This window comes from Tyto alba, unplaced genomic scaffold (assembly GCF_018691265.1).
Source record: "Tyto alba isolate M040663 unplaced genomic scaffold, T.alba_DEE_v4.0 Super-Scaffold_40, whole genome shotgun sequence".
Classification (NCBI taxonomy): Eukaryota; Metazoa; Chordata; class Aves; order Strigiformes; family Tytonidae; genus Tyto; species Tyto alba.
In genome coordinates this window covers 23,606,234-23,632,461 of record NW_024881316.1, presented here as the reverse complement: position 1 = coordinate 23,632,461, position 26,228 = coordinate 23,606,234, and the positions used below count along the sequence as shown (strand labels likewise).

General features: G+C 38.8%; 1 protein-coding gene across 1 annotated transcript in view; it reads right to left on the bottom strand.

The window, feature by feature from the left end:
• The window catches only part of DST (dystonin), a 308,093-nt gene that overhangs the window by 160,479 nt on the left and 121,386 nt on the right, over positions 1-26,228 (bottom strand). The window contains 3 exon segments of the mRNA XM_042803120.1: positions 3,872-4,038; positions 22,852-22,944; positions 25,441-25,518. Coding sequence (XP_042659054.1) covers positions 3,872-4,038; positions 22,852-22,944; positions 25,441-25,518 — 338 coding nt within the window.

The window sequence follows — 26,228 nt, the reverse complement described above, 5'->3', positions numbered from 1 at the left end:
GCATGAAAATCAAAATCCAGGGCCTGCAGTTGATCTCCCTGAGGCAGTTCTTGAGTGTGGACCCTATTCATTTCCCATGGATTTAACCATGTACAAGATGTTTTAAAATGGAAGCCTTACATAATCTTCAAAAGTAATTGTTTATATTCAATTATAAACACAGACTGCTGGAACTTCCTGAAAACATAAACAACCTTCTCATGCAAAAACAAATTCCATTTTCCTAAATTTGGAGGGAAAAAGAAATTAAGTTGTATACAGAGTCAAACACCTCAAACTGATTTTTTTCCTCTTATGTCTGTCATTCATAACCTGCAAAAATCACTGGAAACTCATTCGTGCTGTTAATAGAGGTAAGAGAGAAAATGGCAGAAGGCTCTTACGAAAAGCCTGACAATCTCACCCTGGTTGCTGGAGAGGGAAAAAAACAAATCTCCCACATTTGCTCGGGCGAGCGGGCGAGCGAGCGGCACGGCCGCAGGCAGGGCCGGGGCGCGGGGAGGGACCAGGCCTGCCCATCTCCGCCGAGATGCTGCAGAGGGTGTTAGTTAGTCACGGCAGGGAGATGTCGGCCTTGCCCTGCTTCTCCCACGCACCTTGTGGGGAGCCATTGCAAATCCACGCGGTATTCCCGCATTTCTGCATCATGAATGTTAGCTGGCTGGTACCCAAAGGTGCTGGGATCTTCTGCCAGGACAGGAAAAAATGGCACTGACAGCAGTGCAGGCAAAACAATCCTTACGTGCTGTTAAGAGATGGCAGGCTGTTGGTCCTGCCGAGGGGAGAGGCTCCCTGCCCACTGGTGACTGATTCACAGCCCAGATCCTTGTCCAGCCTTTCACAGCTTCAGCAATTTCCTGAAGTCTTGAAGCTGGTGCGTACTTGCAATTTTAAAAATTGCTTATGCCTGGAAAGGAGGTAATTATAACCTGCCCCTCCAGTCCCCTGTCACCTAGAACTGGACAGTGACATCTCTCTGTCTGATGCATGACTGACTGTGGGGACCATGCTGGACCCATACGGCCTGTGTTCTCGATGGCACCTCCAGCAAAGGCCTCTCAACCATGGTGTCAGGGCTATGAGCACGGGGTTTGCCTGTCTGTGCTCGGGTTCAGCTCAGAGATGGCGTGGCTCCTGTCCTCCGGCAGCTGCCGGTGCTCTCGCTTCTGGCTCAGCTATGGTCGCTGCCTACCTGTGGGCTCACCCCCGGGACCAGCCTCAGCCCACCCCCGGGGAGGTGCCCGACGCTCGGGGCTGGGGCTGCCCCGGAGCCCCCCGGCTGCCCGGCTCCTGGCCGGGCGGGGGGACGGGCCCCGGCTGCCAGGCCCTGCCCTGACGGACCCTCCGTGGGGACCCCCCGCCACAGGCACCCCTGGCCACCCACCCTGCTGAAGCACACCAGCCGGCAGCATCTGCAGAACGCTCAGCCTAGCTCCCGAGACCACCGGTGATCCACAAACTGGGAGCTACTAAAACAGACAAACAGAGCATATGGAGAACCACTGCCAGAAATGTGCACGTTTTGTTCGTGCTTAACCTACTTACTGCTCAGAACTCAAACTATGCTTTAAAAGAGCTCTCTGGACTAAAACACTGTAGTTAAAAATATCAGACGACTGTTTGGGAAGACCATTCCTATCTTGTGAGCAATAACTGGAAATTATTATCTCTGTTTTAATGGTACAAAACAGCTAAGGAAAGAAACATAGCTCACTGAAATCAGTGGAAGAATCTCATTGATTTAATCAGCAAGAAGGAGTCCAAGAATCTGTAACCTCTCACAGCAAAAAGACATCAGATAAGGTTGGTAAACATTCCTGGGAAGAACATGGGATCCTTAGGTGGAGAACTTATGTTTACAGGAAGAAGATAAACTAATTGGAAAGTGGCACAGAAGCACACAAAATGGGGACTCTGCTCCTCAGCCACTGAATCATCTGCTTTGTGCAACACACTCGTGTCAAAGGTGCCTGTGCTTCCCTGCTGAAACACTGCGACTGAAACTCAACAAGCACTGCCAGAAACACTGCTCCAGTAAAGCAACTGCAGGTACTCAGTCGTATCCCAACACATTAACATTTGCACAACCAGAGGACAAAATTAAAGTTTTTCATTATTTATTAGCTGATCTGTACCACAACAACTGGTTGCTGAGCTGCAAAGGCTACACTGCTCTATGTAAGCGGTGTAAGGCTCTGAAGAAGGTCTGGGAAATACTTTCAATTATTCCATCTCATTAAGTTCCTTCCTTTTTTCCCTCCCCTCTCCCTGTATCTTTCAAATTGTTTAGTTTTTCAAATACTTGTCTGTGCTATGTACATTCTTTCAGCCGCTCTGTCCTGAAGTAAAACAGCCTAGTCTTTTGCCAGCTATTTCACTTTGTCTTGCCAATGTTACTAAAAGAAGACTTTCTTACTGGCATGCTCCTCCTCCCTGACTGGCTACCCAGAACAGAAGCACAGTCAGAAAAAAAGCCTCATTCAGATGCAGCTTCATTTTATCATGAAGTTATGCAGTGCCACAGCTAACTTCTCTAGGACTCAGAGCACTATATGTTATGCTTACAGCCTCTCTACACACTGTAAGAGGAAAAGGCTGAATCTGCTTGACTCATCTCCCATTCTGCTTTAGTGCCCTAGTCCCTGTACCACATGCATGTTGGCTCTGACTAGGCTTCTTTCTGTGGTGAGCCAAACGGTCCCACAAGAGGAAATCCAAGAACAGAATACTCTGCTCAGGGTCTGCTCCCTGGAGCTGCATTAAAACATACCAAATAGGTCTCTCTCTCCTTGGGACCCTCTTTCCATATTATACCAAGGAAGTCATGTAATCTCAAACTTCCTCATGATGCACCTGAGGGCATACAGCGCAAACTACACGTGCTATAATAAAACCTAGAAAGTTACAAGCCTTGTGCAGTGAGGGACAAGTCAGTACACACTAATTAGCCCAGTGGCCAGAGTAGTCTCCATGTGGTCCTCTAAGACAGAAACCTCTTAATTCAATATAGGAACCAAATAACATAAAAAACAGAGAGATGCTTCCAACCAAGAGGGAACACTGAGCACAGCAATGATCTCAAATCTTGTTCATTTGATGAGCTTTGATGCCAAAGGCAGCTTTTTCAAGACAGATCTGTTCTTACTTAGGATCCAGAATTAGAAATCCTCTCCTGTCAGCAGACATCTTCAACTGTATTTCAAGTTAACATAGCGTATCCTTTAGCTTCTAGCCACAGTCACCAGTGGTTCTACCAATGCCTGTTTAACTTTATAAGAGTGTGGTCACAAAAGCATACAGTAGCACAACTCCCTTCTCAGACTGAGAACATTCAAGCCAGCTGGTCTCATTTTCCATGAGAATACTCATTTTACAGGAGACACATCTCAGAGTAGATCTGGGCTCCAGGCAAAAACATCAAAAGCTGCTCTAGGCTTCAGGGCCATGGTGAAGTCATACAGGGAATAATAAGGGGATCTTAGGCATATCTTGGGTCACACAGTAGTTTCACCAGCAGTGCAGTTTTGGACTTTGGTGATTAGTTCTGCCTCTACCCTGCCCATACTTAAATATCAGTATGACAAAAAGAGACTGTGGAAAAGACTGAACCGCAGGCACGTTCTTCTCAGCAGCTTGGAGGTGCCCCATGAGAGATGTGCAGGATTCATGGAGATGCTCCTCTGAGGAAGGAGGGACATGGAAGGGCTGTTGAGGCATCCTTGGGATGCAAAGAGCAGGAAATTACCCAGGAAGAGTCAATGTCATCTCCACAGCTGCAGTGCTACTACAGATATAAACCACAGAGCCCTCTTTCTATGCACATTGAAATACTGTAATTAACATTTTCCAAGAGAACAAATGGAGGTCTTACCTGTATTTATGAATAATGGCATTAAATAACCTTCCATCACGCCAGCAAGTAGTGAAATTTTCACAATGTATTCCAGCATAACCCTCGGTTGTCTGCTGTGACCACAGGAGCAGTCTCTCTTTAGCAGACATGTCCTCTGACTCTCCAGTAACATGGATATCAGATATCTAAAACACAGTTAATGTAAATTTTACAATTATACCTGAACCAAAATAATTTTTAAAATATTGCAAAAAAACCACTCTGCATTACTGAAGAGTTTTCTGTCTGATATTTGCATACATGAATATGATGATTGTTTAGGTACTGTATTAATATTCTTTCATGTCTTATCCTTATGCACTCTTAATGTCTTCAATATGAAATACAAAATTCGTAACTTCACAATTCTCTTTAGTAAGCCAGTTCTCAGCATCTTGATTTCTGGGAACAATATAATACTATTACATAATGAAAAACATTTAACTATGTCTATTTTATGCTGATAATGTGAACAATAATCTATTTTTATATATTATACCTATCATACATACATTTATATAATTATATAGAAGATGCAATATTTTTTACACTTATATAGTCATACCTATATAATACCCATATTTATATTATTCATACTTTATTTAGCTACAGTGTTCCTCTCTTAAAACAGGTTAATTTATGTTTGTTCTGGAATTCAGTAACAGAACTGTTATTTACAGTGAAAACTGATAATAATGGGTTTAGGACAAAATTTTCTGAGAAGCATTTTAGGAATGACTGAAAGACTATAAGCAAAGTTTTTGCCTGATACAGAAGGTTTGTTTTTGCATTATCCAAGCATTATCAACTTCATGTCAGGGAAAGCAGGAAAGTACTGGGAATTTTACATACAAATACTACTTGCTAGGACATTAAATTCTCCCCTACTGAAGCTCGGTCAGTTTGCTTAGAAAACTATCACTGTAAAAATATGAAGCAGACATTTACCTAATTTGCACATGTAATTGTTTGCACCTCAGGTTACAGAAACTGTACTCAATGTAAATCTGAACAGCAAAATAGAACAAAAAGACATGCCTTGATAAAGAAAGTGCTATCACATGTTGTCTTTCTTCCAAATGACCACCTTTTACCACTTACCCAAACAACAATAGATGGTATGTAATTATGAAGAACAGCAAGAACCCAGGTACCATCAGGCACTACATAAAGACACATGTGCTGTAGCTCAGACATTACAAAAACCAGGCTGAGGTGCTTGGGCAGAGGGGCAAGAGAGCCTGAGACAATGCCAAGATCGGTGTGTGGACACCAAGCACCTCCATGAGCCCACCTGCAAGAGGCCACGCCACACAAGCCTACACCCAGCCCCGTGGGGAGAGAGGTCTCCTCCAGCTGTGGAGCCAGCCTGAGACCAGGGCTCAGAGGAGTTTTGCTCACAGATGACTTTGCGGACAAGGTAGGTGCTCAAGTTAGCTGCAGAAGAGGCTTAACTCTGGAGCTGCACCAATTCCAGCAATCCTATCCTAGCGTAAACCAGGGAGCTGTGTTCATGAGGTCAGATGGGATGGTCATAATGATGCCTCCTGGTCTTGAAGTTTCTGCATGCAAAGGTATCTTCTGTCTGTGCTCTTCCTGGGGGAATTCAGACAGGCTAGGCTGGAAATTACAGGTTTTTCTCACATTAAAGCCACACAAAGCACAGTGCCAGGAACAAAGAGATGCAACTTTCCTACTGATGCTGCTATGTCAGTGACTAACAGGAGGTGATGGAAAGCACTAGGAAGCAGGGGACTAAAAGGAAAGCCTTGGAGATGTTAGGGCAATATAGCTGCTGCAGTGCTCTCTGCGATTTCTGTTCAGCCACCCTTCACACTTCCAGGAGGTGATAACTATTTACAGCCATACAGTAAACTGTAAGTAAATTTAATGCAGGGAACAAATGATTTTACATTATTTTCTATTCAAGTATCCACAAAACATCAAGTCATGAAAGCAGTTCTTCAGATACTTATCACAGGCCATCATATCTGCTGGCTCTAGGTAAGAGAGAGATACAGGCACCAATGCTAGAAAGCAAAGTAGCTGTAACTGTTCAACTAGTACACAAATACCTCTGACGATCTGATGGCATTTTTTGCATCCCATTGTCTCCCGATTCAACACTGCAGACTTTTAAGAAATATCAGAGGGAAGAAAAAAAAAAAAAGATCCCTTTTTTTATTTAAAAACAGTGAAGAGAAACACATGCAGCTGTGATAAATTTCCAAGTTATCAAAGTCCTGTACAGAGTATTTACTGCATGAAATCACAGAAAATAAAGAAGGTATGAGTCGTAGAAGTGAAGACAACAGGGAATCCAACATGGCAAAAGATCAACTTGAAATCTCTCTGAAAATTTTCTTGTAAAAATCTAGAGAACTCATCTGCAGCATAAAATTTCCTTTCTGTTGGCATTTCAAAGCAAGAAAGCAAACTAAATATTTTTTCAGTACCTTTAGTTTCTATTCATCACAGAACAATCAGACTACAATATAAATGAAGTCAACCATTTACCACTTATCCAGACACAGCTTCTGAAAGAGATGATGTCATCTGAAATGCCAGATGTCTAGCAAAAAAAAACACCCTATATTTTTTTCCCTGTCATTTTCAAAAAGTCCTCTGTGTGTAATCCGTATATTTCACTTTTTTTAATATATTCAACCTAAGCAAGCTAACAATGTAATTTGCTAATGGCCATTCCTTACTGCTACATTCAAACCTTTAGCGTCCTTCACGGTTAATTGACCAGCAATGGCTATGTACATTTCAGACTGCAGAGAGTGCAAACGCAGCATATTTGAGCCCACATTAAATTCCTCTGGCAACAAGTGATTTCAGACATCAAGACAACTTCTGAAGGTCCTACTTGTATCTGTTGATATATACAAACAACACTTGTAGCTATGGACACAAACACAAGGAGAATATTTCTTATTCTGAAAGTGACCACTAGGCAAGCTTGCAATCCAAATTTTGGATGGCTAAAACATGAATTTAGCTCATTATCCTAAGATCAACAGGATTTCAATCCAAAAATTTTCCAAGGACCATTCAGCACCCTAGCTAGCCATCTGAATAAAAAGGAAGGGACTAGAGTGGGTTTAAAAATGGAAACTGCTTTTCACTCATGAAGGTAGCCAGTTTCAGTACAGGTTAAGGAACATTAGCCTGAGACCTGAAACAGCCTGAGCACTTCTGTTCTCTAAATAAATTATTTCAGATTTCAGGCTTTTTCATAAACACTGAATCCATGTTTGAGAAGTATAAACATACAGAGGAAAATGTTGACTTAGAGAGCTGTATTTCATTACGCTTACAAATATGATCTGTACTTTGCAAGATGCCCTATTAATTTGGAACTACTTAACAAGTAAAATACTACCCCCACAAAGGTGTCAGAGAGAGAGCAAGAGAACATCTTTCCTTTGATAACCCCACAAGGACACTATAGATAGTCATCTACCAACCATGCATTATCATCAATATTTATAACATCACTTGCCACAGGAAAGAAAAAGAAGAACTAGTAAATTAGGAATACTAGAATCAAAAATAAGGGGTGAGCAAACCTTTTATTGTTCAAATTTTGTCCTTCAAAGCAGTTTGTGTGAACCTTTCATACTTATACCCTACAAGCCTATCATTTATCCACTATACTGTGTTACTAGAGGACATTTGTTCCTTGAGCATGGAACAAATTATTGAGTTTGCATGAGTCTGAACAATTGTTTGCTAGAGATCTGGTTCTCAAATTATCTCAAAGCCTGTGAATTACAAGTTATTCAAGAAAAAGAGACAGAGATCAAAGAGATCAAAGTCTTAATTGGCACTAAATAATCTATATATTGTTTCTAACTGGGAAAACTAGTTCACCTCTACTGTAAGTGTTTTTTCTCTGCCTGTAAGTTTCCTCTGCATCACACGGTATACAAAATCCATACACCAAACAGTCTCAAACTTTGTTTGCACTGATTTCAGTGATGCAGTTTTGAGTCCAAAGAGCAGATATCAGAGAAGACCTTCCAAAATTGATCGGTGATGGTGCTGGATTTATGTGGCTCATTTTTTACAGTACAAACAGAAGCAAGACTGGTATAGATAATAAGGAGTCTTCCCTCCTATTCCATTTATTCCAAAGGTTTTGAAGCACGTCTAAACTTGACATTATGTACTTAACTGCACAAAAGTATACAATGGGCTAGAGATGTATGTTGTATAATGAAATGTATTTTGATGTCAGACAGCCCTAAACCAGAGAAACCTGAAGAACAGAAAGAAATAAGAGAAGAAAAAATACATGTATATGGAGAGATTTTGAAATGCTATTTTCCACCTAAGCTAAGTAGATAGTTATGTGTTGTGTTTGAAACGGATTGTTGACAGCAAGTTGAAGGAAGTACAGTTATACAAATGGAATTTGAACTTGCATGTGATCACAAGAAGTCATCTCCCCTGACGTTACAGTTGGACTTTGTGAGTTTCCATTTGGCCATAAATTCAAATGCTCCTATTCAGCTCTTGCAAGGCTCTGTGGAACTTTGAGTCCAGCTTTGGGCAACACCCTTCAAAAAATACTGGATCAGTTGAAGCAGATTGAAAAAGAAAAAAGGAATGACAAATATCTAAGAATACATGACCTGTTAAGAAAGACTGAAAAAGTGGGTTTAAAACTGAGGGAAGACGTGACAACAGTCTTCAAATATGTAAAATGCTGTTGCAAAAAAGGTAATAAATCAACTCTTCTGGGAATGGGAAAAGAACTAATGAGTTTAAAAGTGAAAGTAGTCATCTGTTTATTATTGCAGTTATCATTGCAAGTAGTTGTAAGATAACAAGACACCTTACAACTACATCCACCATCATCTATCAGCAGAAGTATTCTCCTGAATATGCTGATTGCAATTAATCCACATTTTTTAATTTAAAAGCAAGTGTATTTCCTTTAACCTGACTCAAATACACTTTTTTCTTGTAGATCATTATTAGTACTGTAGATAAGAAATCCGCTGTAACAAACACTGTGTACATGCATGGCAAAAAAACAGCTGAGGAACTTGCAGCCAAGACAACAGTTGAGTACTGGAAGTAGATAAGTGATTCCATTTATATATCAGACATTTTTTCCTAATTAAAAAAAAAAAAAAAAAAAGGTGCATGCATAAACCAGAACTAAAACTACCACAAATTAGATTGAATGAAGAAGAATAATGATTGATAATGTGATACACATAAGTCATTGGTTTGAACACAAGCTGACAACCACCAAAAACTGGTGGTAACACCAGCTGGTAGCTATTTTTTGCTGATAATGAAAGCCATGGCTTGTTCTGACACAGGAGACATCAAATGTCACAGTAGCAGTATCCCCTGTAGAGAAGACAAAACTACAGCCTTGATTTTCTACTCTACCTGCATTGTACTAAAACATCACTGAGGAGGAGTCTGCTGCAGGAAGCCTGTTTCATTCTTGATTCACAACTTCTTGACCTTAATCCAAGCTGCCATCTGCTCTAAAACAGCACCAGACCACATCCTGCTCAAGGAAGTTACCTTCCTGTATTAGGAACAAGGGCTGTAGAAATTAGGCCCCAACAGAGCATAAAATACCTTTATCTCAAAGTTCTCAGGCAGCAGTCAGGAATGAGGATTCAGAACACCCTGAATACCTGAATTTTGCAAATAGGAAAACAGAGGTAATGCAGTAGAACCTATTTGAACACAAAATCATAATTGTTTTACATGCATAAGAAGGAAGTTGTGTCATGAAAAGAGACTCAAATTATATAATCACATAGTGGAGACTATGCTGTTTCAGAGGGTAAAAGGTCCTATCTCTTGCAGTGCAAATTAGCCAGCTGTACCAACAGGTTTCGTCTGGTGTCTGTGTCTCAGTTTAGAAAGCCAACAAGCTTTCAAGTATCTGCCACATCTGAGGCACTGTGTAAACAGAGTACATTATAGTGTGAGATGACAAGGTGAGTGGAGGCTACTGATCTCTGCAACTACAGAGGAGAAAATGGTAAAAACTGAGATTTGTAATTGTAAACCTTGTGTAACAGCTCAGGGATAATAACAGGAACTTTGTGGATTTGTATAAATAACAGCTATGCTGTTTTATACTGAAATATAAGACATGCAAATACTCATTTAGTTCTCAAAAGTAGTCAAAAGGAAAGTGGTCGCAACTTTGTAAAATAAGATAGAGTCTGAAACCTACTCTTCTTCCTGTATTTATTTTCAGGTGAAAGCTGCTCTTTGGTGCTCTTAAAATTAATTACACTCAGAATCCTAGGTTAGGAAAGTTAACTGAACTGAAAAGCAGACATTTCAGCAACTTGGGCATTAAGCTTGATCTATCATATTTATACCGTTATCCAGTGTTTTATCAATAGTACCAGCACAAGTCTCAGTACTGATGCAGGTGATAAACAAAAGCCTAATTTTTTCCCCTTCCCCCTGTGGTAACAAGGGGCATATGCCTGGTTGGCATAATACCTGTAGCAATATTAGAAGTTGTATTACTCTGATTATACAGAAAAACCAATCGTGTTTGAACAGACAAAGCCTCATACTCGTTTACTCAGTAATGATGTTTGGTTCAAATCAAAGAACATCTCTAAGATTTTCCTGAATTCCAGCTAGGATTAAAAGGGCAAAGATCTGTGTGTATTAGAAGGCTATTTGTACTGTGTGCTGTGTGTTGTAATTGGATGTGTTATCTGTATTTAAAAACTAAGCTCGGAAAAAATATAATTTAGTTGCTGTTACAAAAGTAAATTATACAAACAACAGAAATGTAGTTATCTCTTTGCTGGAAAGAGTATCTTTGGCATACGTCCATTCCCTCTGTTCACTCAACTCAAAGCTCAGATGTCCTGCTGAGCAAGGGGAGTCAGTTTTGGACCGGATCCTGGTATCAGCATTTAACCCACACATAGATTTCAGTTGTACCAAAGATGAGTGGAACAGAACTGGTAATATGGATTGAATTGGTAAGCACGGATACTAACAGAAAAATATTTGCTTTCCTTCTGATATTCTGCAGCTAAACTTGTACTTCTGTTTCTTTTATTGTAAAAGGAAAATAATCCTACCCTCAGAGGAAAATGGAATTTCAATAATTAATATTCATAGTCATATGGAGAGTTTGGGAGGCAAGATCTTTTAAAAGAAGTAGAGAGCACTACTAACATGATTTGTGTTCACTTCTTCTATTTCAAGCTGCCTACGTATTTCTATCTTTCTTCAGTTCCTATTGACCATAACTGAAAAGAATTAGAAATATTCCTTTCCTTGATACAAGACCCAAAAGAATTACAAGACTGTCAAGAGTTGATAAGAAAATTTACTGCAGATATTGAGTGCGAAATTAAACAACTCTAAAATCCACTCCACCTTCCAGAACCATTTTAACTTGAAAATATCTTCCCTAAATTAGGAAACAAATCAAACTACAGACAGCAAAACAGCACAAGGATACATCAACATGCCTGAAGTATAGCAGTATTACTTAAACTGTGAAAAATGATGAAGTAATATGTTCTGTCCTATGCCTATCTGTAGTATCATAGCATGTGTAAAAGGCTTATATACAGCAAAGATATTTTTATAACAGTAAAAATACTGTTCCAATACTTATTCTTAGCTAACTTTCAAATATAATGTACTGTGCCAAAATATTTACCTTGCTCCTGTTTGGTGAAATGCTAAATAATGCCTTTTCTTTCGGCAATTGGGAAAGAACGGTATCAGAAGAATAAAACCTCTTTTGTTCAAGAAGCAGATCACTTTTGCTTTCAGAAAGAAAGTGACGCAACTTTTCTGATTTATTGCTTTCTGGGACATCTTCATCAATTCTAAAAGAAGTTATGTGTAACCTAGTTTCTTCATGTTGTCTGCCTAAAATGTGCATAGCAGAATCCAAGCTGGCTGCTCTTCCATAACAAAGACCACTAGATTTCTTCAGGAATGCTAATTCTCTCCTGTTGCCATCCTTTGAGTATTTCCTCTTCCATGTACAGCATTTCTCTGAACTCCTCTTGCCTTGTTCCTTTAACCATGTCTCTGTTTCATCAGATTTGATGAGCCTCTGATTATCACCATGAAAACTGTCCCCACAAAGAGAATCACTCTTTGTTTCACCCAATAAAACTTTTGCTTTAACAAGATCAGCCGAAAGGTCTGTACTCACGGGCAGAGCATTACCAGCCACTGTCACTCTCCAGGGGAAGGAATCAGCCAATCTCACACCCTTGGGATGATTCTCAGTGTTTTCTGAAATCCCCACTTCGTACTGGCTATTTTCTTCATTTTCTTTAAACTGTACTGAATCTGGTCCCGTCTCAGTTGATTTCTTTCTCCTTTTTCTTCTGAAATATTTTCTTCCAGGGGAATGTTTAGCCGGACTTAAGGGAGCTTTTGCAGGATCTAAACACTGTTCTTCCTTTTCAGCCCTCACACATCCACAGACATTCCCCATTCGGCTTTCGGTAACTCACAGTTGCATAGTTTCATTCATTCCAGTATATTTACATACACTTAAATCCTCCTCAGAAAGTTAAGAACTGCCGTTTGCACCGTAATTTCTTCCAGACTTCACGTCCATCCTCCTCAGTACGTAGCCATTTTGCTTATGAGAAATGCACACGCAATAAATGTTGTGGCACAGTGCCCAGGCAGGGCCTGTGTCTGATTAGACACTGGCTTATTTCTGGCCACCAATCCTCTTAAATAAACATCACTGCTTCAGTGTTGGGCTGTAATGCTGATGGCCTTTCACAGAGATGACATAGCATTTATGAGCAATAGAAAATTCCTGCATGCATTTTAGCTTCCCGTTTCATTTAGTAACTCCAGCAAGATAAAGTAGAAAAATACACAGCAACCTTTGAAACTATTAGCTACACTCCAAATTGACAAGCAAGCAGTGCAGCAAATAGCAGGGATTTAGTTAGCAGACTTGGTTTGCACTTCATATGTTTTTATTATGTATCCAGTGATCCACAGAATGGAAGATTAAAGTGAAGGATCAGAGTTTGCTCTGACAACCTGTTGCGGGTCAAATTTTTATTTGTATGCAGAGCTTTCATAGCAGCTGATGTGATTTATCACTGATTTGTCAGCTATAAATAACCTGCTGCTTCTCTACTATCATACAAGTGTAATAGCTTGTTCAGGGCAGTGGTCCTGTGTACTGGGGGTTGGAACCTTGCAGCAGATTTAAACCTTCTGGCAGAGAATGGTGAAACAAATCATAAGAGCCAGTCTGTCTAGAAAACAGACCACAAAGTTATTGTTTATAAAAATAGAGCCTTATCTTCCTCCTCCTATGCTCCTGTTCTGTAGGCATCCTTGTATAGCTCTGAATATAACAGCCAGGAAGCATGTAACTATACCTGAAACTAGATAGAAATGTACACTATTAAAATGCAAGCCAGTCGGATCACCAGCTTACTTTGTTTGAAAAATACCTTTTTAAGCTTCCATTTTAGTTTTGTTACCAATATGCAAAACCTACTAAAACCAACACACATCAGCAGGGGTGTATGTGTATGGTCTCTCATGCTGAGAAAGAACTACAGAGTGATTTGCCAAGCATTATCAGGTGTTACCATTGAGTTATTTGAAAAGGATTTGTAATAATGAAACCCAGAGACTCTATCCCCAGGGGCCAGTCCCACTGAAGTATTGTACAACATTTTACTGACAGGAACTAGAATAAATAATACAGAAAGAAGTAGGATCAGTCTCCAAAGAATTTCTAAGAATACAGATGCTCATTGCTGACGGCTCTCAAGGCACTGGGGTTAAATTTGACAGTAATGCTTAGAAAATTTTATACTGTAACACTAGAGGACTAGAAGACTGTTACAGAATACTGTGTACCACTGACAGACCGGCAGCTACATACAGGCACAATGCTAACATTTTTCTTCTCAAAGTAGATGTTTATGTTATCACTATACTCTTTCATGGCCACAATTTGTATTTGCATTTGTAGTATGCTTAACATACTGGTGTTATTGTGACATTTGCTCACTTTGCTCACAGTAAAAAAGCTGTATTCTAGTCAGCCTAGAAAAGCGACTTTCAGCAAAGGTCCATAGGACTCACTGATTTAAAACACACTTCCACATGAGACTGAGTTGGGTCCTGATGTGGCCCTCCTCAATTAATGGAAAAGCACATCAGGAGAAAGAAAAAAAAAAATTCTCTGTAAATGACATCACTGTCTTTGTACAAACAAACGGCTTTTATGCCTGAAAATACTCCTCTCTCTCTCCTCATCAGAAAAGATGATTTAGGACTTTGCAGTGTGCAATGGACCAAGACTGATTCCATTTTGCACAGATATAGCCTCTGGTTTAACAACAACGTGTCTAATAACAATAACATATGGTTAAATAGATCACAGTATAATAAAATATTACATGGTCTTATAAAAAAGACATCATCTTGATAAAGCAGATATTATGTAAAATCTTAGACAAGTGTTCAGCATTTGAATGAACAATTGGAAGTTTTCATGCTATATTGTCTAATTGAAAACGTATTACAGTAAATATAGCCTACCACAAGTACACTGCCAATGTTGTTCTTCCTCCACAGATTTCACAGGATTTAAGAATTTACTTAAAAATACTGTGAATTTAAATTTTCAATGCCAGTGCACATTTAAATTAAGACACATGGGCACTGAGGCTTCTAAACAATAATTATATTAAACTATATCACTGAATTTTAATAGTGTATGATTTAGTATGTATTTCTTTTAAACTGTTTACATATGTTTAACAGTCATCATGATACCACCTTCTTCAAAACAGAAAACGTCCATAAAGCATTCTCTGTTATTTCAGAACTCCTGTTAGAATCAGTGGCACACTGACTATCATATAAATGTCAAATCAGATCTAATTCAAAAGAGGTCAGGAGAAATACATAATGTTATTTTACAGCTGACAATCTGCATTTTTTTAATGTAATCAGTAATTTAGCAAGTCTCTGATCTTGCACATGCTCTTCCATACATATCTTAAATTTTGATTATTTTTTCTTAAGACTAGGTAATTTGCTTTTTCAGAAAAACAGATGTCTCTGAACTAGAATTAAAAAAATCAAGGCGGCAAAAATACAAGAGTCAGTTCTGAAACACTGGTTACAAGCTTAGTGCTCCCAACGATCCTGGCTTAACGCTGCATATTCCAGGTTGATCTAGTTGAATGCACCTGGTATATCTGCAGCTATTCCTAGACTTTAACCATTTCTAAATATTAACTAGGAATAAATGCATTCCAAATACATCTCTACAGATGTTTAGTAGTATTTGTGACTTTCTATCTTCCTAAAAATAGGTAAGAAATAGGTATTTTTAATACTTAACCAATTTAATAATACTTACCATAAATACTTAACAATGTTTTTGAATGAGAAGGCAATCACCTCTCTATTAACAATTCTTTCTGTTGTTTTTTGTTTTTGCCATGAGCCAAAAAAAAACTTTATAGTCATTTTAACTTTACAAGTCACTTTATGCTCTTGAACCAAAGAAAACACCGAGGGCAAAAGACTTGACAGATTGCATTTATATCAGCTGTAGGATTTTTTATATTAAAAAAAAAAAAAGAGAGAAATCATATTCCATGTTAAGGGAAGATGATAAATGGAAGTGTGGGTAATTAAAGACAAAAACTGAAATTCTATAAAGTCATAACTTTGGTCTCAGCGAGGAAAGAGACAGACATAACAGGATTAAACTGGAGATTCATAAACAGAAACTGAAATTTCTTCTGAAACCTGTCTGCTAGAGCAAAGAAATATGATATTCTAAAGCATCAAAAGAGACTATCATGAATCGTATGAGAACCACCACAATATAGCAAAGGCCTGACCACATCAGGGGCTTTGTCTCAGACATCTGACTAGACCCAGAATGGAAGCTCAGTGCTGGCTAAAGCCAAAGATCCAGACGATCAAAGCTGTTCAAAATACTATCACGGATCATTATATTTCATTATTTTTCTTACTTGTTTGGGTTTGGTTTGTTTGTTTGTTTGTTTGTTTGTTTTGGTTTGGTTTCATTTGATTTTTTTTTTTTTTTTAAATGAAAAACCCAAAGATACAAATTTATACCCACCAATGCTGGAAAGTGTTAAGTAGAGATTAGTCAAAGACTTTTTCTTGCACATAAACCCTTAAGGAGTATAACATGAATAAAGGATTAGACCAACACTTGTCTGCAATTTGATCTGTCTTAGAGGCTACTTAATCACAATCAAGTGGTTAACATCAAGACACGGCAAACAAAAGATGAACATTGAGACATGAAATAGCTCATGTAGATTTGTATTGGTTAGCATTCAACCAATTTCTGTAGCTTGTCAAGCATGTCTGGGACTCTGAAATGCATTATGTTCTTAACACGGGACAGGTGTATTACATATTAAAGTGGCAATGTTGTTGAATATCTGCATATTTGTTAGTCTACAAAATGCTGAGACCTTTGTACACTGTTAATTTATGCTTTATCATTGGTTTCATATATTTAGCAAATGTTGTAAAGGAAAGGTTATTCCACTTTGAAAATCAAAATATGCCTGGTATCTTTTATCCTAGAATAAGATTATCAAAAGCCTACTAGGAAAGCATTTCAGGTAGTTTTGGATCTAGGACCCCTTCTCCCTCTTTTTTTCTCTTTTTTTTTTTTTTTCTGTTGTTGTTGTTTACACAACACAGCAAAAGCAATGAAGCATTTAGCATAAACGGGACATGTAATTTCATGGTACTAAATCAGCATACCAAATAATCAGCAAGCATTTTGTTGCACAGCTCAAAGGTCAGATGCAGAATGTCAGAGAGATAAACACAGGGCAAAGAGAAAGTGAAAATTAAAGCAGCACAAGATAGAGAACAAGGCAAAAAACAAAGGCTTGCTAGCACCAACAAAAGGTTATATTTTGAGCTGTTTGAGCTGTACGGGCAACCACTGCCCATAATCTGAAAGAGCTGTTTAGCTTTCAGGTACCACTTAGCTACCAAAAGTCACAACTCTGAACAGGAGAGGTTTTATATTCAGTGAGATGGCTTACAACAAGAGGAATTTGTTCCTTGGTGGGTTTATGGGATTAAGGATGAAGAGAATCAAACAGATGAGCTAACTGCTCATAAATCTTATCCTGCTACAGATAACCCACTATCCGTAGAGATGAAGTCTAAATATGACTCTGCAATGAGCCTTATTGTCTCTCATTCTTGCTGTGATTCAGATGAGTCCCAGAAACAGCAATAACTCCATACTCATTTTCTTACCTGAGACTTAGCAATTATTGGTTTTAATGGCTGAAGAATTCCAGAGGAGCTAACTAGGAGTTCAGCTGAGGAATAAAATACAGTATGATTATATCCCACCAAATGCTGAATGACAGGTCCGCTGCAGTGGCTAATGACTGGGAATCCCAATGCCCAGGTGGAATACGGTTTATCCTGCAACCACTTATAGTCAGAGATTAGACAACTGGCCACACAGCTCCATCTTTAAATCTTTGAGAAGATCAGACTTCAAACTGTCCTAGCTATTTTAATGCAGATTAAACTTCAATCCTTGGGCTCCAAGACCCATGGCTCAGGTAAGACTCAGAGGCAAGCTTCAGAGCCAGCTGCTCCCAGCAGAAATAAGAGCCAGGAGAGCGGCAAGAGAAGGCCAGACCCATCTCTCTCAACACCACATTGTCACCTCAGGAAAGCAGGCAGCAGGTCTCTCATATGGTGACCCCTATCATGGATTTAAATGCAGAGCAGCTGAAGCAGAGGAAGGTGCACAGGTCTCAGAACGTTCCATTATTCCTCTGCCTTCTGCACATCATTTACTGGACTGGGCCACCACGGCTGAGCTGTCTCCTCCTCTGGCCACCCTGTATGAAGGCCACAGCCTTCACCACCAACACAATAGCGTTTCAAAATTACTGTTTGCATTGCAGGCTCTGAAGACCTAACTGTGGTAAGGGGTATCGGGAACTGGAGGAACAGCTGGGTAGACATCCTTTATCTCAGCCAAGTCACCTACAAACAAATCCACCCTTCTTAAATTTTTGCCTAGCACGGGTAAAAGTTTAACTGCTGATCTGCTATACCAAATGAACAGTCGATAGAACGCTTCGGGGCAGACTGATAAAGAATTAATTATTCTTGAAGGCTTATGGGGAGTCGGCACCAAAAAAAGTATTTGCTTGCTGACACGAGAAATGTGAAGAGGTAACATGTGCTCTAAAGATGCCTGAGAGGTATCTGGCCAGAGGCGCTGGATGGTACTGTAACATCTGCACAAAAAAGTACCTAGAGCTTTGAAAAGCAGCATCCCGTGAAGAGGCCTGACGGCAGGGAGCTGGGGAGAGTGAAAGGAAAAGTGTTTCACAGCAGTTCCTGTGCTGCAAAATGATGATGAAACTGAAATAGAAGTCTACTGAGTCATGACTTAAAAGCTCCAGGAACTGTTTTTTAACATTTGAGTTCACAAAGGCCAAATTTTGGATGCTTGAAAGTCTAGTTTCAGGTTTTGCTTTGTTTTGGCACATTCTTTTCAAATGACTGCAAATTATTCTAAATATTTAACATTTGTTAAAGAATGTCTTCAGTGGTTTGAAAAGAAGCTGTTACCAATTTCCACAGAAATTATCTTACTAAAATTGTGGTTACTTACTGAGACCAAATTCTGCTTTCATTTACAGCTGCTCATCTCCAACGTCATCAGTGAAAATGTATCAGGTGTTGAAGGAACCCATTCAAGTATTAATTTGTATATTTATACCTATACAAACAGCCTATAATTATACAAAATACTGTAATCTGATTTATCGTGCTCTACAGGTGCCAGGAAAATAACTTACACTAGTTATTGCATTACAAAACAGAATTTTATAAAAGCCACATATTATTAAAAACATGTGAAATGCATACACTGAAAGCTTGCCTAAATCCTAATAATATACATCTCAGGGATTTTCAATATCCACAGGACAAATTATTTTCTAACATGCTCAACTCAATAAACCACTGCATTTCCCATTCTATCTTTTCTATATCTTATATGTAATTGAGACACAGAAGAATGTACAATTTATGGACTTGTGTAGCTGCAAAAGTTAGTGGTATAACTCAGAACAACATTTATATTTATCTAATTATGTGTACCAAGTCACAAAGCCGTAACCATCTCTAGACATAATTCAGATGGCAAGAGAAACATAATCCTCAAATGCTTATCATCTTTTATTTTTGTTCATCATGTTTTTCCCCATAATCATTCCTAAACTCATTCCAGTACTCAGGAGGATTTTCTATTTTGAGGAAATATTCTCCAGGTAAATGCCATGACTCAGAGAAACAAGAAGCCACAAACAACAGTCAAAAAAAAAATCCCTGGCATCTTGACTACCTCCCAGGTTGCAGTGTTATTAGAATACACTTAAATGATGGAGCAGAGGCAGTAACATCACATGGCAAACAGCTCCTTATACTCACTGAGAAATTAACTACTTGTGCAAATGCTGGGAAAATTTAAGGGGTTGTTCAGATTAAGACACCTCAATGTAGGTGTCTACGTATTCATGTTTACATGATGGCTAGGTCTTGAAGAGACCATCTTATCCAGAGGAAGCAGGATTTAGTTTAGTAAACAAGGACTTCTAGAGCTCTTTGATATATCTTTCTATATCCCTACTGGCATCCAGCTGCAAGTCTAGAAGAGCATGGGTGTCTCATAGATCTGGTGTCTCATCAGAAAACTCCACACACATGTCCTGGATATTCTAGCACAGTTCAGATGTCACTCAAATGCCACCTGTCTTTATAAAAGTGAATAAAACCCCTGGAGATCTAGTTAGTACAAACAATGGATCCTGAACAGTAATGTTTCACATCCTGAAGTTAAGACATAAGAAGAAAGTCAACTGACCATCTAGAACATTTGAGACACTTAAAACTCTGTGATATATCTACATGGGGATAGCAGATATACCACAAGACCTATGGAAACTTGCTTCCCACTGCATATGCTATGTGCATGCTGTGTCAACTCAGATCACACTAAGCATCTATGCTGAACAACTGAACAGCTCAGTAGGTGCACCAGGCACCTACTGCAAGTGATCTGAATTGTTCCACCAACCTCACCCACTGTACTGACTAGTGCACCAGGCCTCAAATCTGTTGCTAAACATGTTTACCACCATTTAAGGTGCAGTTTATCCTGCCTGATCTGTCTCTTCCCAGATGATAGTAGGTTTCCCATAAAGCCTACATCCTGTTTCTCATACTCACGTGGGTGTCTCATAAATCTGCAACAACACAAATGTTTGTGTTTAGTCAAATGGATTGAGCCTCTAGTAGCTGGTTAGCTGACTCACTCTCTAGACTACACTAGCTGTATAGAATAAACCTCTGTCACTCAGATTATCAGATTACAGGGACAATTTGGACATCTAATGCAAATGAGCACAGGTCCCCATAAACACCTGGATTTAGGTATCTTAACTTCAAAATTAATCTCTTCACAGCGTTCCAAAGAGCTGTAGGATTACACCATGCATAAACACAGTTACTATCATGAAACTTCAGCCATTTGTGAAGACTGCTGTTACAACTTCTCTGTTCAGATTTTTCCCTTATTCAAAATCTAAGTGAAGACAAGAAAATACAAGGTTTAAGTACACACATTCTTCTCAGTTTCCTTATACATTCTGAACCTGAATCAGTCATATATAAGTGTCAATGACACCAAATTGTCATATACTTCAAAAGAAGTGGCATACAGGCAACTGCCAGGCCAAAGGAGATTAGCACAGAGGGTGTCTCTTACATAACCTTACAAATCCCTTCTGCATTCAGTGTAAGTACTGCTGCCATTAATAGCAAAAAGCCTGAAAATATGTTTTAGAAATCCCTGTTCTTCAGTTACTTTGTATTCATTAATGAGGCTTAATATTTAATCCAAGAACACTATCATTATTAAAAATTTTTTAACACCAGTTTTTTGAGAAAATTAAAGCTCACCAAGAGGGCAAACTGCATGCCAGGATGCATCAAACACGGCATAAGCAGATGGTCAAAAGCGGTGATTATCCTGCTGTATTCAGCAATGGTGGGGCCTCACCCTGAGTACTGGGTGCAGTTCTGGGCCCCACAATTTAAGGATGAGAATGTACTCGAATGTGTCCAAAGGAAGGCAACAAAGCTGGTGGAAAGGCTGGAAAGCACATCCTGTGAGGAGCAGCTAAGGACTGTGGATTTGTCTAGTTTGGAGAAAAGGAGTCTGAGGGGCGACCTCATTGCTGTGCAGCTTCCTGAGGGGAGGGAGTGGAGAGGGAGGTGCTGAGCTCTTCTCCCTGATATCCAGTGACCAGACACATGGGAATGGTTCAAAGCTGCACCAGGAGTGGATTAGACAGGACTTTAGGAAGCATTTGTTCATGCAAGATATGAATTGTATTGGTAGACATTTAGTTGGTAGTTATTGGGGGTCAGGACAGGGTGAAGTAAGTGTGTTTCCACTACAATTTAAATGCTTTTACATATTTCATATGGAGCTGGATCTCTTAGAGGGGAAAATCCTTGTCACACCACCTCACCTAAACTAATTACTTTTATATAAATGTTTTTCCTTCTCATCATTTTTTACATCTGTAACTAGTAACACTAACTTTCATCACTTTTTATGGCTCAAAATCATGCCAGTTGTCTTGTGCTTCAGCTAGTGAGAAAAGCTAACAAATTAATCCTGCAAAAACCTATTCATCATGTTCAGAAAGATAAACCATACATCAAGTAAAGGTTTAACTTCCATGAACAGCTTCTATTAATAAAGTTGTTAATAATCTTTATTTCTGTAAACACAGCAACATTCAATCACTGCCCAATTCTGTGGGTCATGCTCAAATATATTTAAGCCTAGCCTTCTTTCTCCGTATAACTATGTGGGAGCAAAGACTGACACGACAGAGGGGAACTGAGGGAACTTCAGGTCCTTGCTACCAGTTTCTCCTTTACTCTGTGCACTGGCCTGGGCTAAGCTGTGCTCCCACATTGGCTCTATTCATGTCCTCTGTTACTCATTAGGATTTGAAGAAAGGCAAATGAGAACTTAGCAGACTTTTTGGTTTTGATTCGTTGGGTTGGGTTTTTTTTTAAAGAATATTTTTTTTCCAGTCATAAATCCAGTGCAGGATATTCCTAAGTGAACCACACTTTTTCTGTATGGTCATGTAATTTTCTGATCATTTAAAATGCCTGCACAGCAGGGAGTTTATCGCTATCAATGCTGCAGTCACTAAATGGGAATTATCTGTCATCTGAATTACATCATCTACAGCCACAGCCATTGTGAAAGCCTCAATATGAGGAGCAATTTAACACCACACACTGTAAGGCTGCATTATACTGTACACAATCCTGCCAGTGTACAACAACCAGAGTGCCACCTAGTGTGACCTGCGTTACCATCGCTGGGGCTAGAAACAAATGCTGAAGTGTTAGGGACTTCAATGCTGAGAGCAGAGCTTGCTAACATACTCCTATCAGTAGAGAAATTCAGATCCAGAATGAAAAAAGACTCAAAACTTTTTAATATATTTTAATACTCATCTAAAGAACTCTGTAGACTAAAACAAGACCAATTTCTCCAAACACTGGAAGGAATATATCAACTATTGTATTTAATGAAATTCAAAACCCAAGCTATTTTTCTCTCACTCCACAGACAGAAAATTAGCAAACAACATCTTCAGATTCAGTTTACATCACAAAATAAGATATATCATCAAAACTTTCAAATACACATTACAGAAGAGACATAATCTGTCTTTTTGCACAGCCTATATGGAGTCCTGTCTAAATTAATACTTTCATTGTAACTATATGCAAGAATGTGACCAAAAACATACTTTCAAGCAAACTAGGCTTACCTGAAAGTGCAAAATTATGGTCCATATCAACCCCAAAGTCAATTTGGGATTCCCATCTGTTATGTCATCATTTCTAATGTTAACCAGTTTCACCTGCCATCATGAAAAGAAAATACAGACAAAATTTAAATAAATATACCACAAATACATAACACATTACATAGGCACGACTATAAAGGACACATTACTCACTTCCCAAGCCTACTCTGTTGGGGTTTTTAATTCTCAAAAGCAGAAAGGAATTGCGTTCTGCCTGTAAGCAGCCTGCCAGCAATTGCCCTCTCTCACCCATGCCAAGCTAAGAAGATTCCTCAGCTGTCACTACGCCAGCAGATCTGCTCCCCATGCCAAATACCCTTCACCTCAGTCCATGTCAGAAGGGGAAGGTATGACAGAGGGGGATAGGATAACAAGAATATGATGATCTGTAACTGCTGTATCACTCTCAGGGCAGTGCCAAGACCTGGGAAGCCATCACTGCCTTTCTTCCCCGCCACGGTCTCCTGCACCGAAGCGAGAACTCAGCAGCAGGAGAACCGGCCTGTTAAAACACAATGGTCTGGCTTGATAAAACCAGGAATTTAGTATCACATTTAAATAACCAATGGCTTAGTAATGACAACAACTATTATCACTTCTGCTGCTGTACTTATTCACAGTGCTATAAACATTAAATGGTTCATAGGATTAAAAAAAAGGCTGAGATTATTGGCACTCCCATAAACTCACATCCAGAGTGAGATGAATACTTCTAATTTCTCTATCATATTTTATTACTACATTTAATTTCTCTATATGTATTATGTATCCATATCGTCTAGCAATCAATGATGACTCAGCTAAATCGTATTTTATGCCTATGCTAGTAAAGTTACATGCACATGCTTTTTAACATATACCCTGTTATCAACTGAACAGGCAAAGGCATGTCCTCTTGATCTGCAGACATAATCTTTACTATTAAAAAAAAAAAAAAAAACAACAAACCAAACCAAAACAGTCTCTCTGGAAGAAAGAAGGTGCATTCCTGAGTTCAAAAAAGAAATTAAAACCCGATCCAAATGTTTTCCTTCCACTGCATTATAAAACCTGTTTGTGTTTGGCAAATCTCCACAAGATAGTCAAATATGCCTTGACTTATCTTTGGTTTTTTCTTTGTTTTTTTCCCAAGTCAGGCTTAAAAATTATCATAGAATCTCTTTGTCTTACAAACACAATAAAGTATTGTGTTTAGAGGTTATAAAGTCAACCTGAGCAAGTTATCTCCTAAATACAGTTTAGAAACACCTAATAAGGGGCTGAAACTGATCAAACACAAGTTCCACTGGCAACGTGCCAAGAAGACCAAAGCCCTGAAAGTATTTTGTCCATCTTCACAAAACTGTGAGGCTAAAAAGAGCACAAAAATCCTCAGATCACTATTGATGGCTGCGTGATGGAGACCTGAGGTTCCCAATGACACAAGCACGTTCATAAACATGAGGATGACCTGATCCTACATCTCCTGCATTTTAATACCCACGGTCTGTCGTGCATGAATAAGGCATGTTGCAGCACAAGCCCAGAAGCCTCGTTGCATAAAAATGCCATTGTGACTATCATTTCAAGTAGCCATTCATTTACTTCATAGCATATTTGTTCAATGGCTCACTTAGGTTAACAGGAAAATTTTGCTTTGAACTCAGTGAAGCAGGATTGAGTTGTCAGTGCAACACACCACTCAGTGACCCGAAAGATAATTTGCAATTTCACTCAAAATACAAAGAGACATCTGTTTTTATAATCAAATTAAGTTATCTATTATCTGCTACCTCATATTTTTTCAAACCTTTTGAGTAGAAAATAAAATTAAAAAAAATATAAAATAAAATTAACCAATCATCAGATTTCCAGTGTCATTTCATTTGGGTGGGACGGATAGGGAGGTACAGTTTTTCCTTCCATCCATGTTTCAAACATTTTTTCATATTGCTGTTTTGCAAAGGGAGAAAGCAAGAACCCAGTAAGTGTTTAAAAGATATTTAAAAGCAGAAAGAAAACCATAGCAGTGGAAAACCACTCAGCAGCGTGGGTTTCGAGTGTTTGGCACCAAGCAGATACATGTGAAATTAAGCCTGAATCTTCCACAACCCAGGTGACTCTGCTGCCTTCTCAGGGCACCAGTTTTGATTTCATCAGGATCAAGGCTTGAGAAAGTTTTCCCAAAACAAATAGAATTAAAACAAGAAACTCCCATACAATGTTCTAATTTCTTTGAATCTGCATTTTGCACTAGAAATTAGATTTGAACATAACTGCTTACCAGCTAGTGTCTGGGCAGCATGAAAGATAGTTAAATCTACTGTAAGTAACTCCTGAGGATCTTACCCATCATTTTCTCCTCTTTAACATCATATACTGCATGGAGTGTGTTGATGTTACTGCTCAGAGAAGGTTGGTGTAAAGTTACCTCTGCCACATCTCTCTCAACCATCTCAAGCACAATAACAAGACAAGCCTACACCAGCAGCTGTTATACAGCATGAGTGAAAGACCAAGCAGGACATTTCTTTCATTTATTAGCTAGAAGTGACAAAAGTTTCACCATACCTGGCGTTTTTTCAAATAGTCAAGTGCAATTTGGACGTTCTGGAGTCTGTGAAAACGCATTCGACCTTTTTCTCGAGGCTAAAATTGGAAAACAATAGTTATGAGATTTTTCTCGTCAGGCAAAAGAACAGTCTGATTTAAAAGATAACATGTAAAACATTTGAAGCACTACAGTTTTAATGAAGACAATCCCTCTGGTCAAAGAGTGCTTTAAGAATTATTTTTTTTAAACTGTAGTTGAAATTTTTTGGCACAGTGGGTGACAAGAGAGATCAGTGGCCCTAAACTGCAACTTTGATCCATGCAGGCTGATAATTGTTTCCCTGTAAAGCACTGTTAAGACCAAGAGGGCTAAAAAAGGCCCTACATGAATCTTCCTAGAGAAACTAAACTGCAATATATTATTATAAAATATTTACAGTATATTAAGCAAAACAAAATATAAGCAATGTCATGGACCTTTATGTTGCTCTAGCAAACTCTGATGAAAAAGCTTACCTGTGTATTCAACTTTATGACTTAATGTTGTTTATTTATGGTATGACTGCATAATAATTATATCGATAAATATTTATTTAAAGCATCTAATAAAGATAATATCTTCCTCCAAACAGAATAATATAACATATACAGCCCTAGAGTGTAAGTTTAAACTCCTGACTTGGGTACAACATTATAAAGTGGGGAAAAAAACCTAAGAAGTCACTCTTCTCAAAGCAAAGTCAAAACTAGCAAGAAGAAACTGTAAAATAAGCATGAGTGGTGTGTTAATGGAAACATGGCAAAAC